This window comes from Hippopotamus amphibius, chromosome 17 (assembly GCF_030028045.1).
Source record: "Hippopotamus amphibius kiboko isolate mHipAmp2 chromosome 17, mHipAmp2.hap2, whole genome shotgun sequence".
Taxonomy (NCBI): domain Eukaryota; kingdom Metazoa; phylum Chordata; class Mammalia; order Artiodactyla; family Hippopotamidae; genus Hippopotamus; species Hippopotamus amphibius.
Window position 1 is genome coordinate 4,118,895 of NC_080202.1, and position 17,599 is coordinate 4,136,493.

General features: G+C 42.7%; 1 protein-coding gene across 1 annotated transcript in view; it reads left to right on the plus strand.

Moving 5' to 3' along the window:
* Nucleotides 1–16,942, plus strand: part of HS3ST3A1 (heparan sulfate-glucosamine 3-sulfotransferase 3A1) — an 82,506-nt gene extending 65,564 nt beyond the window's left edge. Inside the window, exon 2 of the mRNA XM_057715736.1 lies at nucleotides 16,046–16,942. Coding sequence (XP_057571719.1) covers nucleotides 16,046–16,667 — 622 coding nt within the window. The 3' untranslated portion in view covers nucleotides 16,668–16,942. The remainder of the gene's footprint in view (nucleotides 1–16,045) is intronic.
* The last annotated feature ends 657 nt before the right edge of the window (nucleotides 16,943–17,599 follow it).

The following is a 17,599-nucleotide window of genomic DNA, read 5'->3' on the forward strand; positions in this document are numbered from 1 at the left end:
CTTAGCCAAAGACACTGCTAAAAGAAAGAAAAATACTTCACGGCATCACTTATATGTGCAGTCTGAAAAACAGTAGTCAAAGTCATAAAACAGAGAGTAGAAGGGTGGTTACCGGGGCTGGAGGGCTGGGAAAAATAGGAAAAGTTTGGTAAAAGGGTATAAACTCTCATTTTTAAGATGAATAAATTCTGAGAATCTATTGTATGTCTATAGCACCTTATATACCTTTTTGTATAATTGAAATTTGCTGAGAGTAGAATTTAAATGTTCTTACCAGAAAAAGAAAAGAAAAAAGTTGGAGAACAAAAGTCTTCAAATTTAATCATTGTGATTTAGTGCAGTAATCATGAAAAAAAAAAAAAAAGACAAACTACAGACTTGAAAAATATTTCCAAATACTGTATCCAACAAAAGACTTCTAGTCAGAATATATAAAGAACTTATAAAATTTAATGATAAGAAAATAAACAACCCAATTTAAAAATGGGCAAAAGGCCTTAACAAACATTTCAAGAAAGAGGCAATTTAAGCACATGAAAAGATGTTTGAAAAGATGTCCAGTATCATTAGCCTTTAGGGAGATGTAAATTAAAACCGCTATGAGATACCACTACATAATTATCAGAAAGACTAAAACAAAAAAAATTAACAACTGACAATACCAAGTGCTGACAAAGATTGGAGCAAATGGAACCCTCATACACTGCTTAAAGGGGATGCAAATTGGTACAGCTAATCTTTAAAACAGTTTGGCAGTTTCTTATAAAGTGAAATGTCTAGTTATGAAGTGACCTAGCAATCCCACGCCTTGTTGTTTATCCAAGAGAAAAACATTCACACAAAAACATGTGTCAAAGACCCATAGCAGTTCTGCTCATAATTGCTGAAAAGTGGAACCAACCCAACCATCCTCCAGCACGTGGTTGGATAAAGGAGCGATGGTCCGTCCACGCAGTGGAAGACGCCTGGGCCGCGAGAAGGCGCACATTCACGGCAGCGCTTGAGTGGATCTCAGAGGCGTTGTGCCGTGTGAAAGAAGCCAGTCTCAAAACGTTAAACACTATAGCGTTCCACTGATATGATATTCTCAGAAAGACAAAATTATCATGAGGAAAAACCTATCACTGTTTGCCAGGAGTTAGGGGTGAAGGGAGGCTAAAGCCTACAGAGTGACAGCACAGTATCAAAGGGATGGAATTGTTCCACATTCTGTTGTCATCGTGGTTATGCAAATCTAGTTACATCTGAATTTCATTGAATTGTACTTCCAAAAAGTCAGTTCTACCATCTGTTAATTTAAATATAACATAAAAGCTTTACTGGGGAACATAAAAGAAAATCTGTGTAACTGAAAGCCATGTCATCTTCCTAGGTCAGTGGAATCAATATAGAAAAATGTTGTTTCTTCCTAAATTAGTCCTTACATTTTGTGAAATCCCAGTTCCAATGGAAGTGAGGAGAAGAGGACTTGATGAAAATATTTTATAATTCTTTAGTCCATTTGGAAGAAAACACATTTAATAAAAAATCTTTAATAAAAATATTCAAGAATAGGACAGGCAATTTCATGTTAGATTTAAGACGTATCATAACGCTGCAGTAATTAGAAGAGTGCTTTACTAGTGCCAAAATAAACATACAGAAGAATATACAAACTTAATACACAAAATGAAAGTTACACAGAAATTTGGTATATGAAGTCAGTGGCATATCAATACTGGATAAAAATCTGTTATTTTTTAAAAAGAAAAATGTTTAGAATTCAACCTCAACAATAAATTTAAAATGAATTACAAAATGAATAAAATTAAAATCAAAGATGGATATTTATTTATTTAATATTTATCACAGTAAGGATGACCTTACTTAGAAAACATAAAGGAAAAGTCACAAAGAAGAGATTTTACAACGTTTAAAAAATCAAGACACTGTAAACAAAAAAGGAAATGAGAAAGGATAAACCAGAATACTTGCTACACGAAAGAAAAGTATAAATAAATATAAAGGAAATACTTAAATCTAAGAAAAATGACATCTCAATAGAAAATGATAGACAAAAATACATAACCAGGAAATGTCTTTAAAATAGCATTTCTAATAAATGGGAAAATGTGCACTAGCTTAAAACAAGTATTAAAATATTTAAAAATCATTTATGTTTATTGGCATTAATTATGCAATATCATAATACACATATAAATGAATGCATTAGAAAACATATACTTTAATATACTGAAATAGAACTGAGAAAGCTAAAATAATATATTAAAATTCAGGGATAAATTTTAAATACCTTCATAGAAGGCCAGTTTGCCATATGATTCCAAAACCTTTAAAATATACATGCCTTGCTTTCCACTTCAAGGAAAGTATTAAACTTGAATGAAAATGTTTCACTTTGGAAACAGCCTAAGTATCCAACAGAAAGGGATTTACTAAACACTTCATGGCAATTCATATAATGGACAGTCGTTTAAAATGAAGTCGATGTGTATTTAAGGTCAGGAATTTCCTATTCCTAAGCGCAGAAAAGCAGTTCAGAGTGGTTTACATAAAAAATCGTCTCATTTCATAAATGGTAGAAAGAATTGCATAGAATAGTCTAGATGGATATACTTCAAGATACTACATCTGAGTGTAGAAGAATTTTGAGCTCCTCAGAATTTTCTCATTTGTCTACAATGTGCAATTTTGTGCAATTTGTGCAATTTTGTGCAATTCTTTTTAACTTGTGCAATTTGTAAGTTTTTAAAAAATTTTCTTAAAAGAAGAAAGTCCTTTTGGAAAGCAGCTATTTTTCTCCGTGACCTCACCCTGCAGCCTATGGTGTTTTGTTTCCCTGCTCTGAAGGGAGAGAGATTCCTTCCTGCTCCATCACACAGATGCAGTGGCAGCACGTCTGCAACATCTCTGCGGTGGGAGAACCACCTGGTCCCTGTGCATCGCTTCATTTCGAAAGCCCGATTCCCGGGGGCCCTCATGCTTGTTTGCAGCTAAAGCCTTGTCTGTCTGCCTTCTTTTTCTCTGCGATTTCTTCTCCAAGCCCTGGTATATCCTCTTCTGAGCCACCCTTAACAGGTCTCTGGACAAAATTACTACTCATGGAAACCCCACATCCCATGCATCTAAGCATTTCAAAAGTGATAAATCAAGCTAATAAACTGTTAAACGTAATATATTCTATTCTCCTATTTTGACAAATATTCCTTCATAACAACAAAACAGAAAAAATTTGCTTAAATCTATTGTTTTTATATGTCTGAAAGTTTTGGCAAAATACCAGAGGTAACTCAATTTGACTGTTACTGCTCTGCTGGGTGTTGTGTGGATGGACAGGCGATGTGTGGGTGAGTGAGAAAATGGAAACAGGCATGCATCATGAGCAATTATATCTTCTGCAGTACAGTTCATTTCTCGTGCTTAATTTCAGCGAAATACTAATTTTGTTACCATCAAGATTTTTATAATAATTTCGTTCTGGTGGCAATAATGAGCTACAGCAGGGGTCGGCAAACATTTTCTGAAAAGGTCAAGGTCATAAATATTTTAGACTTTGCAGGCCATCTGGTCTCTGTCACAACTGCTTGACCTGCTGTCCAAGTTGAGAGACAGCCATAGACAGTAAGTAAGCCAACAGGCACGGCCGTGTCCCTAAAATGTTACTGAAAAAAATAGTTGGATTTGACCTGTGGGCCACCTGTGTCCCTGTTTGAGCCACGGTTTTCCCCTTCTTGGTGGCACGTGTGGCAGCCACGCAGATGGAGTGGGTCTAACGGACCCTCACGGATGCACTCCTGAAGTTGTTTTGTCCATTTCACGACGATGCCATGAATTTGGAGGTTTGTTTCGTGTCACCAGAGTGTGATATTTTGGAAGTTCTGTTAGTGAGACAGGATGTGGGTCATTTTCTACGGGTCAGACCCAGGGAAGCCGATGGCAGGGTCCTGATGGCAAACCTTAGAAAGAACATCCAGGCAGGCCAGGGTCCCAGACCCTGCAGAATCATAGTAGCTTCACGTCGCTTTTCTGGTTTTAAACTTTAAAGACGTATTGAATAGCACCCTCGCTGTGTCCAGAAGCTAACAAACAAACAAGAAAGAAAAAAAATCAAGGAAACCAAAACAAACAAAAACTGCACCATTGTCAAAATGTACCAAAGAACCTTTCTTAAAGGTCCGGGTTTTCCTAATCATGCCTTCGGCCTGTCTCTCAGCTGCTCCGCTGTCCTGAGACTGTCGATTTCAGGCCGGGATAGCGTTTCTTCTCTTATCTGCAGCGGCCTGTATGCAAAAGCCTGATAATTCCAGGCTGATGGGAGGGCCCCATCCGCGGTGGCACACAAGCTGATAGCACAGCTCTCACACCAATCTTTTATAAAAACCCCTGTCAGCAGCCAAGATGAGCTGAGCTGGGGGTGTGCGTGGCCGCATTTCTGGGAGAGCTGCACCCCCTTGGCCTGGGCCCTGCCCACCCTGATGCAGAATTCCACATCCCCTCTGGATTGTGGGTCTTAGAACAGGGTTAAAAGTACCAGATAGGATGAAGGACAATCAATTCTCCCTTTAATCAGGGCTCGTATTTAACTCACCTTTCCTGCTTCAAAAGGACCACGAGGGAACTTCCCCTGCAGGGATGAACTTTATTTTTTTTAGGGAGTTGAAACCTCAGGGAGATCTAACCCTGAGCATGCTGTATTTCTAGAATTGGAGAAGAATTCTGTATTGTGGAAAGAACAGTGAACCAGGGCTCAGGAGATCAGGGTTAAGCCAAGCCTCGGGTCCGTCCAGCTGCGTGTCTTTTCAGAACTTTCTGCCTCTGTGAAACTACAGGGCTGGGTCAGGGGCTTCTGAGACCCTCCCAGTTCTCAGGGATGCTGCCCACACAAGAGCCCCGTCCGCTTGCTTCCTTTTCTCCATCTTATTCTTTTTTTTTTTATTTTTTATTTTATATTGGGATATAGTTGATTTACAGTGTTGTGTCAGTTTCAGGTGTACAGCAAAGTGGTTCATATATCTTCCTTTTCAAATTCTTTCCCCATATAGGTTATTACAGAATATTGAGTAGAGTTCCCTGTGCTACACAGTAGATCCTTGTCTATTATCTATTTTATATACAGTAGTGTGTATATGTTATTTCCAAATTCCTAATTTATCGCCCCACCTTTCCCCTTTAGTAACCATGTTTGTTTTCTATGTCTGTGGGTCTGTTTCTGCTTTATAAATAAGTTCACTTGTATCATTTTTTTAGATTTCACATGTAAGTGATATCATATGGTTTGTCTTTCTCTGTCTGGCTTACTTTCTCCAGCTCACTCATTCTTGATCTCTTCTCTCTGCCTCTCTGTAATCTCTCTCCCTCCCACACACACACTTCTAAGAGTTTGTATTTTTCAGGCTCTAGATGGTGACCAATTTAATTTCAGTTTATCTCTGTTTTCTATGGTCATATTTATAACTAGATTTAGAAACTTTTTTTATAAATTTATGTATTTATTGGCTGTGTTGGGTCTTCATTGCTGCACGTGGGCTTTCTTTAGTTGCGGTGAGCGGGAGCTACTCTTTGTTGTGGTGCGTGGGCTCCTCATTGCTGTGGCTTCTCCTGTTGCGGAGCACGGGCTCTAGGCGTGCAGGCTTCAGTAGTTGCAGCACGTGGGTTCAATAGTTGTGGCTCACAGGCTCTAGAGCGCAGGCTCTGTAGTTGTGGCACACGGGCTTCATTGCTCTGCAGCATGTGGGATCTTCCCAGACCAGGGCTCAAACCCATGTCCCCTGCTTTGGCAGGTGGATTTTTAACCACTGCCCCACCAGGGAAGTCCCTAGAAACATTCTTTAAGACATTTCTACTCTAACTGAATTTCGACGTCCCCTCCGTTTCTTGGACATGTAAGATTTTTGTTTTGTTCTTTCTGTTGTTCAATTGAGATGAAATCTCAAGGTTGCTTTTTTCTCAAGCTTGCCTAAATGCCAAGTGCTTGGAATCACTGCATATCTGAAGATGGTATTTGGATACTATTTTCAATGAAATAAAACTGAACTCATAATAAAAGGTCTTTTTCTCTTTCATCTTTTACAAGCTTTGGGCCCTTATTACTAAAGTCAGTGCCAGACTCGCCCTCCCCTCCCCCGCATTTGTCAGTAGCCTCCTTATGGTGCTGTTTTGTTTGCCTTTCTATATGAATGCCTATGAAATACTTTCTCCTCAAATTCTAAAACATTTCGCTAATACATTTCAAAGTGTGGGTCTCTACCAGGGCCAGAACTAGGGTGTGGCATCAGTAGCTCATAGGGTGCAAAAGGTGAGGCAATGCTCCCTCCTGGGTTAGCACAAATGTTGAATTCTGTGCACGGAGATAGGATAATAATTGTCCCTTTCTCGCGTGATGCGTAAAGAACATCTGACGTCCAGAGACAGACCCACTGGGGACAGGAGGTAAGTTCCTGTCTTTTCCAGGTGCTTTCTTAGGCTCTGATTGTCATAGATGCCGCCATTATTATTAGGTGGCCTGTGAATTGTAGTTTTTAACAGTGTGAAGGCTTTCTTTCTGGATATTCTTTGATATTTTGATAGGACTCTGGGAGAAGCACATCAGTTCCCAAGAGCCAGACACTATTTTAAAACAGAGTTTGGGACACTGTAAACAAGGTTAGAAATGATATTTTCAATCCTACGAATACATGAGCTTCCCAATGAAGTAAACTTAGAAGGAGAAAATCAGAGGCTGAAGCAATGAGCCTTGTGTTAAGATAATGGCCTATTTTTGTATTTCCTAATAGCCCACGAATGAGAAGAATTGTAGAATGGCTTGGGAAGCTCTGCGGTCCCACACAAACATCAAGGATGCTTGCTTGAATTTACCATCTCAGATAACCCGTGCCACTTCCCTTACGGACTGCTCTTCTCGCCGACCTGGATCCAGATGTATTATCGGTCCTTTCAAGAGGTTCCCCCCAGTTATCAACCAAGAATCCTTGACTTTTCTCTTCTCCCCTGCAGTGCCAAGAAACACCATGTTGCTTTCTTGAAATAAGCTTGTTTCCTTTGTCACTAAGCCTGGGGAGGGTGAGAACCATCTCTTTCTCTCTCTTTGCTTGATCCTTCAGAGTTTTAGAAGGAACCTGCCATCTAGGGAAATGTACCAGCCTTTAAGGTTGGTGCTTGACTATCTTGGCAACAGTTTGCTTATTAGATTTGCACATTGGGATTTGATCAGTGTGGGAGCCGGTTCAAAACCATAAGTCTTCCTCTCCCACAGAAGCCAACTCAGAAAACAACGAGAGGGAGTTTTCTTTCCAGCCTCACAAGGCACGTTTGGCGTGGGGGTCCCATATAACAACAACAGGAAAAGAAATATTGACGTGGCTGGGCCTTGACCCGAGGGACGCAGGCCGGCAGCGCCGGAGTTTGCTGTGCTTCCTCTGCTCCGGGCTCACGTCACCAGGGCCCCCCGGGAACCACCTTCACGCCGTGGCCCTGAAAAGAGCATGTTTTCCCTAGAATTTTCTGCTGCCAGAGGCTCCCCAAAACAGACACATGGTTCTATTTGGTTGCAGAGACTTAAAAAAAAAAATTCATGGGCCAGATGTATTTATTTCTCAAGGTCAGTTACCTTTGCCTTACAGCCAGGTCCTCCCTTGCAGAAGAAAGCCTTTGAAAAACATGTTATGTGTGTGACCTGTTTGCAAGATTCTAGGGATTCACACTCTGAGATGAACAGGGAAGTAGTGTGCTTAATATTCTCATGTTCTGATAGAATGGCAGCGATGGCTGTGGCATCCACCGAAGACTCCATGCGGCCTGGGTATCTGGGACAGTGGAAGGAGCACGTGCTTTAGAGCGGAATAGACCTGGATTTTCATTCTGTCTCTTTCACTCATTACTGTGTGTCTTTGGACAACTCACGCTACCTCTCAGAGCCTGTTATCTCTTCTGAGAAATTATGCCAATAATTTCAGCTTTTCGCTGTTCTGAGACCCAGGAAAGAATACATCAGATCTCGGTCTGTGGTAAACGCTTAGTTAAGTGCTCATTTGTTTCTGTCTTCACCATGTACGTCCTAAGACACTTGGACCTGAATTCTTGTCTGCCTGGTGTCTGTGACTGGTAACAGAGCCTTATCTGTGAACTTCACTTTCTAGCAGTGGCATCTGGTTTTGATGTTTGGGGCACAGAGGAAGCATGGGACAGAGATGGGCCTCCTTCGTCCCTGCCTGCTTGCCGGCAGCGAGACCACTCATCTGGTGGACCTGTTGGTCTTCTGCTGCCTCCAGACCCAAGCCTTCGTCGCAACCAACCTCAGCACTTTCCCTTGGCGTCTGTTATTGGAGCTGTGTTCTTTCCGACCTCACTGATTTTGAAATCAATTCTGTTGATGCAGAATTGCCCTGCTTAATGATGTACACCAATCTTTCAATTTGATTGGTGGAGTCATCAATCAAATTGAAAGAGCAGCAAGTGTGGGGCTGTGCATAGCTTTGAATCTAACAAGTTACTAATGAGTTAAAGCCTTGAATCTACATGGAAACTTAGAGGTGGGACAGGCTTGGGGACACGGAGGATGGTGGTCTTATTTTGCTTTGGAAGAAACCAAGGCCCAGAGAACTTAAGTGACCTGCTCAAGATCACACAGCTTTTAACATCGAAATCAAGACTGAATCCACATTTCGCTTGCCAGTTTTGAGTTTCCTATAAAACTGTGTTTTCTTCGTGGAAAAATGTGATCCAGCTGAGCCGTAAACTTAGGATAAAACCAATCGTGTGTTGCCTTTTGTCTCCATTAGAATTCTTAGGCGGAAATCGTAACTTCTAAAAATTAGCCTCAGGCTTCCCTGGTGGCACAGTGGTTAAGAATCCGCCTGTCAATGCAGGGGACATGGGTTCGAGCCCTGGTCTGGGAAGATCCCACATGCCGCGGAGCAACGAAGCCCATGCACCACAACTACTGAGCCTGTGCTCTAGAGCCCGTGAGCCACAAGTACTGAACCCGCATGCCATAACTACTGAAGCTTGCACTCCTAGAGCCTGTGCTGCACAACAAGAGAAGCCACCGCACTGAGAATCCTGTGTACTGCAACAAAGAGTAGCCCCCGCTCACCGCAGCTAGAGAAAGCCCGTGCACAGCAACGAAGACCCAATGCAGCCAATAAATAAATAAATAATTCTTAAAAAGTTAGCCTCAACTCTACTGAAAGAGAAACTTACATTTTTCCCCCTTTTTAGGGGGAGGGGGGTCCTACTTATTTCTTCAAAATAACTGTTGTGGGGTTTTTTTTAAGTAAAATTTCTATCATTTTCCACCTGTACCTTTGGGATCTTCTCTGAAAACGTCTCCCCTGTTCCGTCCATAAGTCAGCTGTGCAGACTCCGCTGTCCTCCCATCAATGTTCCTCTCATTCTCACCACCTTTTTCCCTCCCACTGTCAGCGCCTTAACCCAGGTCATCAGCTCCTCGAGCTTGGATCACACTGGAAGAGCCGCCCAGCATACCGAACTGCCTGCAGGGTTCTCCTCTTCCATCCTGACTTGTGCGCTGACTCAGATTTAATCTATCGCTGACACTAATCACACCCTCACCTTTTCAGTCTAATTTCGTACAACTCCCCTATTTCAAGCAGACAGTTTCCTTCACCTGTGTCCAATTCAGAGTTTGGGCCTTTCAGGCTCTTCACAGCTACCCTCTGGGTAACTTTCTCACCTTACTGGGTTCTCCATCCGTCGAATTGGCTCCGCCCAAGTCACCTTCAGCCTGTCCTTTTCCCATCTCTCTGGTCTGCTGACTCCCTCTCAGCCAATACAATAGAAATAACCTGGCCAATAAGATCATCTATACCAAAAGATCTTCTCTGCAAGGCAGAAATAGAGACACAGACGCAGAGAACAAATGTATGGATACCAAGGGGGGAGGGGTGGGGTGGGAGGAACTCGGAGACTGGGATGGACACATGTAAATTATTGCTACTGTGTATAACATAGACAACTGATGGGAATATACTGTAGAGCACAGGGAACTCTGCTTGATGTGCTGTGGTGACCTAAATGGGAGGCAAGTCCAGAAGGGAGGGGGTGTCTGTACGTGTGTGGCTGATTCGTTTTGTTGTGCAGTGGAGGCTAACACAACATTGTAAAGCAACCACACTCCAGTAAAAATTAATTTAAAAAAAAAGAAAGAAAGAACCTGGCCGTGACTGTGGGACCTTGGACGTGCACTTTCCCCTCTCCGAATCTCAGCTTCTTTTTCAGAAGAACTGGGGAGCGTAATGCCTCTCTTATCTTAAAGGAGAAAACCATTGCTAAAATGTTTTGCAAGCATGACACATTCCTCAGATATCTCTGTGCTTGTGTCCACATCCTCCGTGATACCGTGAGCCCCGTGGTGCTTACAGCGCTGGGAGAATCTCGTTTGCGACAGAGGCCAGGCGGCTCCTGTTCTGATACTTACCTGGGGGAGGGGCAAGGGGTCACTGAGAGGACCACTGGTTCCTAGGGGTGGGCGCTCCATTCCTTTCCCTTTATGACCTAGACTTCCATAAATGGGAGATGTAGTTGGTTTATCAAATGCCCTTTTTTGCAATGCTGTGTTCCTTGGAGAATTATGGAAGATCAGTCCTTTTTTTTAATAAGTGCCATAAACTTTTTATTGAAGTATGACGCCGTTCAGAAAAGGACACAGGGACTTACTTCCCTGATGGCCTAGTGGTTAATACTCCAGGCTCCCAATGCAGGGGGCCCGGGTTTGATCCCTGGTCTGGGAACTAGATCCCACATGCATGCTGCAACTAAGAGTTCACATGCCACAACTAAGGAGCCCATGTGCCGCGACTAAGGAGCTGGTGAGCTGCAACTAAGGAGCCCTTGAGCCGCAAATAAGGAGCCCACCTGCTGAAACTAAGACCCAGTGCCACCAAATAAATAAATAAATATTTTTTAAAAAGAAGAAGAAAAGGACACAGATCCTGGGATCTGACTCAGTGACTTTTTCCCTGGTGGATACACTTGTGTCAGCAGCACCAGATCCTGCGCTGGGGTATTCCAAACTTTCCAGAAGCCCTTTGTGTCCCCTGTCTGTCACTAACCCCACCCCAAAGGCAATGGCTGAGCTGACATCCAGCACTAGAGGTGGCTTTTGCCTGTTTTTGAACTTTTTACAGGAGAAATCATCTAGCGTATACATTTCTGTGGCCGGCTGTGTATGTTAACATTGTGTTGATGAGAAGATGCTCTTCTCGCTGGGGCAGGGAGTGAGTTTTATTATTTCACCATCCACAAGCCATCTGGAGTTGATTTTTGTATATGGTAAGAGGTCCAGATTTCCTTTTTTATATGAATGACTAATTGACCAAACACCATTGATTACAGATACAAGAGGGAAGGGTGATTTTTTTTAGGAAGAAGCACCTATTGGGGGGGGGGGGTTAGTGGCGGTTCCAGTGGGAAGGTGGGGGCAGGATGACAGTATGCAGGCAGTGGGGAATCTGGGGAAATGGCCCAAATGGATGAGAAGGCTGAGACACATGAGCTGGTTCTTTTTTATACCTCCTCGAATGTGTTGTATGCACAAGACTGTGGGCTGTGGAGTGCCACCGAGGGCGACCTCTGGGTGGTGCCCCTGACCACGGAGGTGGCGGCAGTGCAGGCAGGGCCAGGGCAGTGGCATTTTGTCCCAAGGGAGGCCTTGCCTCTGGGACTGTCATTGGCCGATCAGCGCTGCGGTGGCGGGAACCCTCTGGGTCATCCTGCTACTCCCACCATCAACTCCTCACTTGATTGAGGGCTTGAGGAAGAGAAGAAGCCGCTATTTGGCAGGTCTATCATGTTCCTAACATCTGCCCCACCATGGACAGGTGTCAGAAGTCTGTTCCTTTTTAAGGCTGGAGAATACCCCACTGTGCGGATAGACCACATTTTGTTTGCCCATTCAGCCCTCCGTGGACACTTGTGTTGCTTCTACTTTTTGGCTATGGTGAATTCTCCTTTTGTTCTTTGGGGACAAAGAAAAAATGTGTGCGACGCACCTGGTAATAATCCTTCATTTGCTTGTGAAACCTCTTCTTCTCCCTGTCGTCTTCAGGAGAAAACAAATAAGCATCTCTAATTTTTCTTTATAATTCTAGTTTCTATCCATTTCTCCTCACCCGTACTTGCTACACCTGTCTCCATATTCTTTTCACTGCAGAGAGGTGAATGGAATAGCCGATACCGTGCGCCTGGAAATTAAGGCATCCTAGGACCTACCCTTCCCACCATTCAGTGGAATTTCCCACTCCCTGCCCCAGTTTGTCCTGTCTTTAGACAAACCTCAGATGTCTTCTCGTTGCACACACCTTTCTGCTCCCCTCGCATGCCTGGTGTTTCTGCATAGCTCTCATCCTACTGGGATGGCTTTTTCATTAGCCATCCTCGGCCGAGCCCTTCCACAGAGCGGAGTCACAGTATATGCCTCACTCCGGTAAGGAAGGAAGATTTCTAAGTTCGCCTAAACACTTCAAAATACGATATTCTGAAGTACGTGTGCATTCTGTTTTATGTGATAGAGGAGCTCTTTTCCGAACATTAAAATTCAAATCGCAAGAAGAAAATGAATCCAGAAATTAAGAGGGAGATTGCTATTTAAAGAATTCTGTTGTGAGTCCTTTTACAAAGCAACCGTTCCCTGCAATGTAAGCCTCGTTAAGGATTTATTTACACTTGCACGTCTTTGTTTTTGGAGAAAGTAGCTTGCAGACAGTTCATAGTTAACCTCGACTCCCATTCCCAATGGGGATGCTAAACCCGTCAGCTTTCCTCATCCTGCAGATGACAGGAATTAATGTGTTTTTCCTCTGAGATCCTATTTTAGCTGTTTCCTCTTCAAACTCCTATTTTCGATAGCTCTGTTTCCTACCCTATTGAGATCATTTAAAATATGGTTTCTTTTTTCAGAGATATTGGTAATATTTCCTCTGGGCCGGCACAATCTGTAGCTTTAATCTCTGGTAAAAGGCTGCTGGGAAGTCTGTGCTTTTCCCCAGGGCAGGAGGGCAGGAAGGCTGAAATTACCAACCAGTAGCTCCTGCGTGAAGTATGTTATCTCTGTTTTATTGGCCGAAATACGAGGTCGAATGGTTAAAAGTTAGAGATGATAGGAAAAGAGGCTAGAACACTGACTTTTTAAAAAAAAAAAATCACCAAATACTCCTTCATATCGTTTCAGTAATGTTTGATGTTTGCTTACAGACCAAAACGTTTTCACACATTTGAACCAATTTTCTTCACTGAGATTGTCCAACAGTTTCCAGATAGGTCTCCTGGTTCATCTTATAAAAGTGTAACTAAGCTTCCAAAGCAGGTTGGTCTAGCCCATTTCTCAGTTCCACGACGGGAATGTATATATATAATCTGTGGAGTCATGTCACATAGTGGCTCCAACATTGCATCTGCAGTAACAATAGTCTGTGTCGTCCTTGTGTCAACACTGACCTCTCTGGTCTTGGCTTTATCTTACCCAGACCTTCAGGTATAGTTAAGAAATGGGGGATGGGTACACATTAAAAGTTCTTTTGGAAAAGGAATTGCAGGTTTCTTAAGACAACAACAAAAAAAGCCACAGAAATCAGATATCTAAGTATCCTTTCCCCCACCAAAAAAAAAAAAAGTAACCTGACTGAAATATCAAAGAAAGCAAAAATGTGAGGAAACCCGCATCATTAAACTAGCCCAGCATCAGCGGCCTGTGGCCACAAATGTTGAGGAGTTTGTGTCAGGTGTCATGCAGGTGGGCACTGGATTGTTTATGAGCCAACTGATAGGATGTCTGAGATAAAGTTCAAAGTAATTCACTTGGGGTGGTGGGGAGTAGAAATGGAGGGTTAGGAATGAAATGAAATGGGCAGTCAGTTGTTATATTTTGAAGTTGGATGTAAGCATAAGATTTATGCTACAATTCTCTCTACTTTGGGGTATGTGTGAAATTTTTCATAACATACTATTAGGAAATAGTATAGGAGGAGTAAAATTATAGGAAGTCAAACACAGCTAAACTCATAACACAGAGTGCATTCTTTTCTTACAAAGGTGAAATAGAAATCAATAACAAAATTATGAACAAAATCAGCAAATCAACCAACAGAATTTACTAAAAATAAAAGCAATCCTAGGTAATGCCTGGACCAAAAAAGGAAAGAAAAAATACCAAATGCAATTACCAAATAGTTGTGAAGTTATGCAAATGAACACTACATGTCAAAACTTGGGGAATTTGGCCAGGTTTGTACTTAAAGGGAAAATAGTAGCCTCAAAATGCTTTTATTGCTTGAAAAGAGAGATTAATAATAAAATGAACTAAACATTCAGTTAATTAAATTGGAAGAACAACAAAGCATAAATAGAAAAAGAAGAAAGTTATTAAAAAACTAAAGTGCAAATAAGTGAATTTAGAAAGTCATCAAGAAAGCAGAAAGAAAGGCAGAGAAAACACAAAATTACAGTTAAGACTAGGCATATAGCTTCAGGTACTCAACTGGGTGATTTTTAGAAAAATATTAATTGCCAAAATTGACACAAGACAAGGCAGAGTATTACAAAAAACAATAACCACAGAAGATACGGAAAAGATATTAGAAGATTCTAGTCCCTTTCTTACCCTCAACCCCAAAAGTACCAGTATTGGATGGCTTGGTAGGTGACGCCCATTGAATTCTGAAGGAATGCAAAATTATTTTGCTACTGAAACTTCTCTAGGATATAGAAAAATATGAAACATTTCTCAACTCATTTTACTTGTGGGATAATTCATGTGCTCACAACTGATCAAGCTATTGATCTAAAGAAAAACTACAGGAACATCTCATTAATGAATACGGATGAAAAATCCAAAGCAAAATAATGATGAACCAAGCTGAGGACTATATGAAAAGAATAATATACCATGATCAAATAAGGTTTATTCCAGGAACAAAAGTGAATCTAACATCAGGGTATTTATCAGTTTGGCTCAGTGGATAAAAGGACAAAATACATTTCGTCATTGCAATAAATCTCCCAAATACATTTATTCCAATATTAATTTGAGCAACATCTATTTCTTATAAAACTTGGAATTAGAAAGATGGTGCCTTAAAATTAGAATATATATGTGCATACACATATATATGCACTTCAAATGTATAATAGTGGATATAATGACCGTACACTTTGGAAAGAATACATAGGTTTTATTTGGGACTGGTTTTGAGACTCATCGCTTCTCAGTAGGAACACATCCTTGAAGTAGGTCACAGTCTCTGCTCCGTCAAGACTCCATCGGTGTATCTCCCCCCCACCCATAACAAAGTGTTTCTAACATTCATCAGAGTAAACAAGAATCATCAAGAGCCTTTTGAACAACAGAGTCAGAATTTACTTTGATGTGCATGAAAATGGGGCCAATGGAAAGAGGAACCAAGATATTTAGACTGTTGTAAGGATGGCATTTCAAATTATCAGATAAAAGATTATTTCATGTCTTGTTTGTTACAGGAAAATTCAGGAATTTTAAAGAGAAGTATTTTGTCTGCTATGCAGTGGTATTATGTTGACCTTGATGGCTTTGTTTATAAGAAAACTACCGAAAGGGTTCAGTGCATTTTAACATAGCCGTGTAATTGTGTTTATTAGAATATCCTAATTCACCTAAAGAATTTGATCAAGGTTATTTTCTTACAGCCCTGTGGGTTGAAAATTATAAAAAATAAAAATCACACAGCGCTTATTCTGTGCCAGGCACTCTTCTGAGCTGTTGAGGTATATTAGGACATTTAATCATCACAGCCACCGCAGGAGATCCATAGTAGTGTTATTTCCCATTAAGTACGTCCACGAGGAACCAGGGTGCAGCGCGTCTGTGCGACTTCTCCGGTCGCGGTCACGGTCACGGTCACACATCTAGTAAGTGGAGCGGTTTGTACCTCAACTCAGGCAGGCTGGCCTCGGGTGTAGGAGAGCCTCCCCGTCCCGGGAAGGAGCTCGCGGTGCCCACCAGGGGAAGGTGCTCGCTGGGTCTCCAGGCTCTAACCTCCCTTTCTGCTCCGCGCAGGGACCTGATGCCGAGGACCCTGGACGGGCAGATCACCATGGAGAAGACGCCCAGCTACTTCGTGACGCGCGAGGCGCCCGCGCGCATCTCGGCCATGTCCAAGGACACCAAGCTCCTGGTGGTGGTGCGGGACCCGGTGACCAGGGCCGTCTCGGACTACACGCAGACGCTGTCCAAGCGGCCCGACATCCCCAGCTTCGAGAGCCTGGCCTTCAGGAACCGGACGGCGGGCCTGGTGGACCGGTCGTGGAGCGCCATCCAGATCGGCCTGTACGCCGAGCACCTGGAGCGCTGGCTGCGCCACTTCCCCGCCCGCCAGATGCTCTTCGTGAGCGGCGAGCGCCTGGTGCGCGACCCGGCCGGCGAGCTGGGCCGCGTGCAGGACTTCCTGGGCCTCAAGCGCATCATCTCCGACAAGCACTTCTACTTCAACCAGACCAAGGGCTTCCCCTGCCTGAAGAAGGCCGAGGGCAGCGGCCGCCCGCACTGCCTGGGCAAGACCAAGGGCAGACCCCACCCCGAGATCGCCGGCGAGGTGCTGCGGCGGCTGCGCGACTTCTACCGGCCCTTCAACCGCAAGTTCTACCAGATGACGGGCCACGACTTCGGCTGGGACGGATGACCTTATAATTTAAAAAGAAAAAAATATCAGAAGATAATATATTTTTTTACCAGGCGGTTAGAGAAGAGGCAGTTTAATATGTGCGCTGCTGCTATGTGTGTCAGTATTTTTTCCATGAATGTTAAAGAGATTGTTCACACCTCCCCCTCACCGTCATGTACAAGCGACAGCAAACATTTGGATAAGCAAAAAAAGGACACCTGCACGCATCTAAATTCTTTCCACGTTCCATTTTCACTTTATGTTTTATATGCATAACGATGATGTAAGAGCGTCAGTTGCCATTAAAACTTTTAAGAAAATCCTGAGGGTATAGCTCTCTCTCTCTCTTTTTTTTTAAACAAAGCCTGGATAAAATTGATGTCTACCCTTATGTTTTTTCCCCCTTAAATTTTTCTCCTGTGTCACTTTTTCTTAAAAACCTTTTCCAGTTAATCATTCTGTTTGTTTGCACATCTCTCTTCCCAGTTATCACAGTGCTTCCAAACACCTCTTTCTTGATCCTTATACAAAGATGTGCTATAAGAACATAGGACGTAGAGATTATTACCCCCATTTCACAGATAAGGAAACTGAGCCTCAGGGAGGTTAAGTGATGTATCTCAAGGCCAGAAGGTGGACCCTGCACAAAACCTCATCTTCCACTTGTGCCCTATTTTGTGCCACTTCTTCCACAGAGAATGGGAAAGGCACAGTCATCTGTACCTTGAGAAGTGGTTAGCTGGTTTGGGGACCACCTGTGATAAGACAGAGAGGGTTTCCTGTTGCTTTCTAAGTTCTAGGCTAGCCTTAGGGCACTCAGACACCTTACGCAGTTGTGTGTGAGGAAACCACTCTGTCCTGGACACAACATCTTTTAAGAGCCAGTCTTGGCTTGTTAAAGTACACTGAGACACAGACATCTTGATTCAACTGAGGTTGAGAGAAATTAC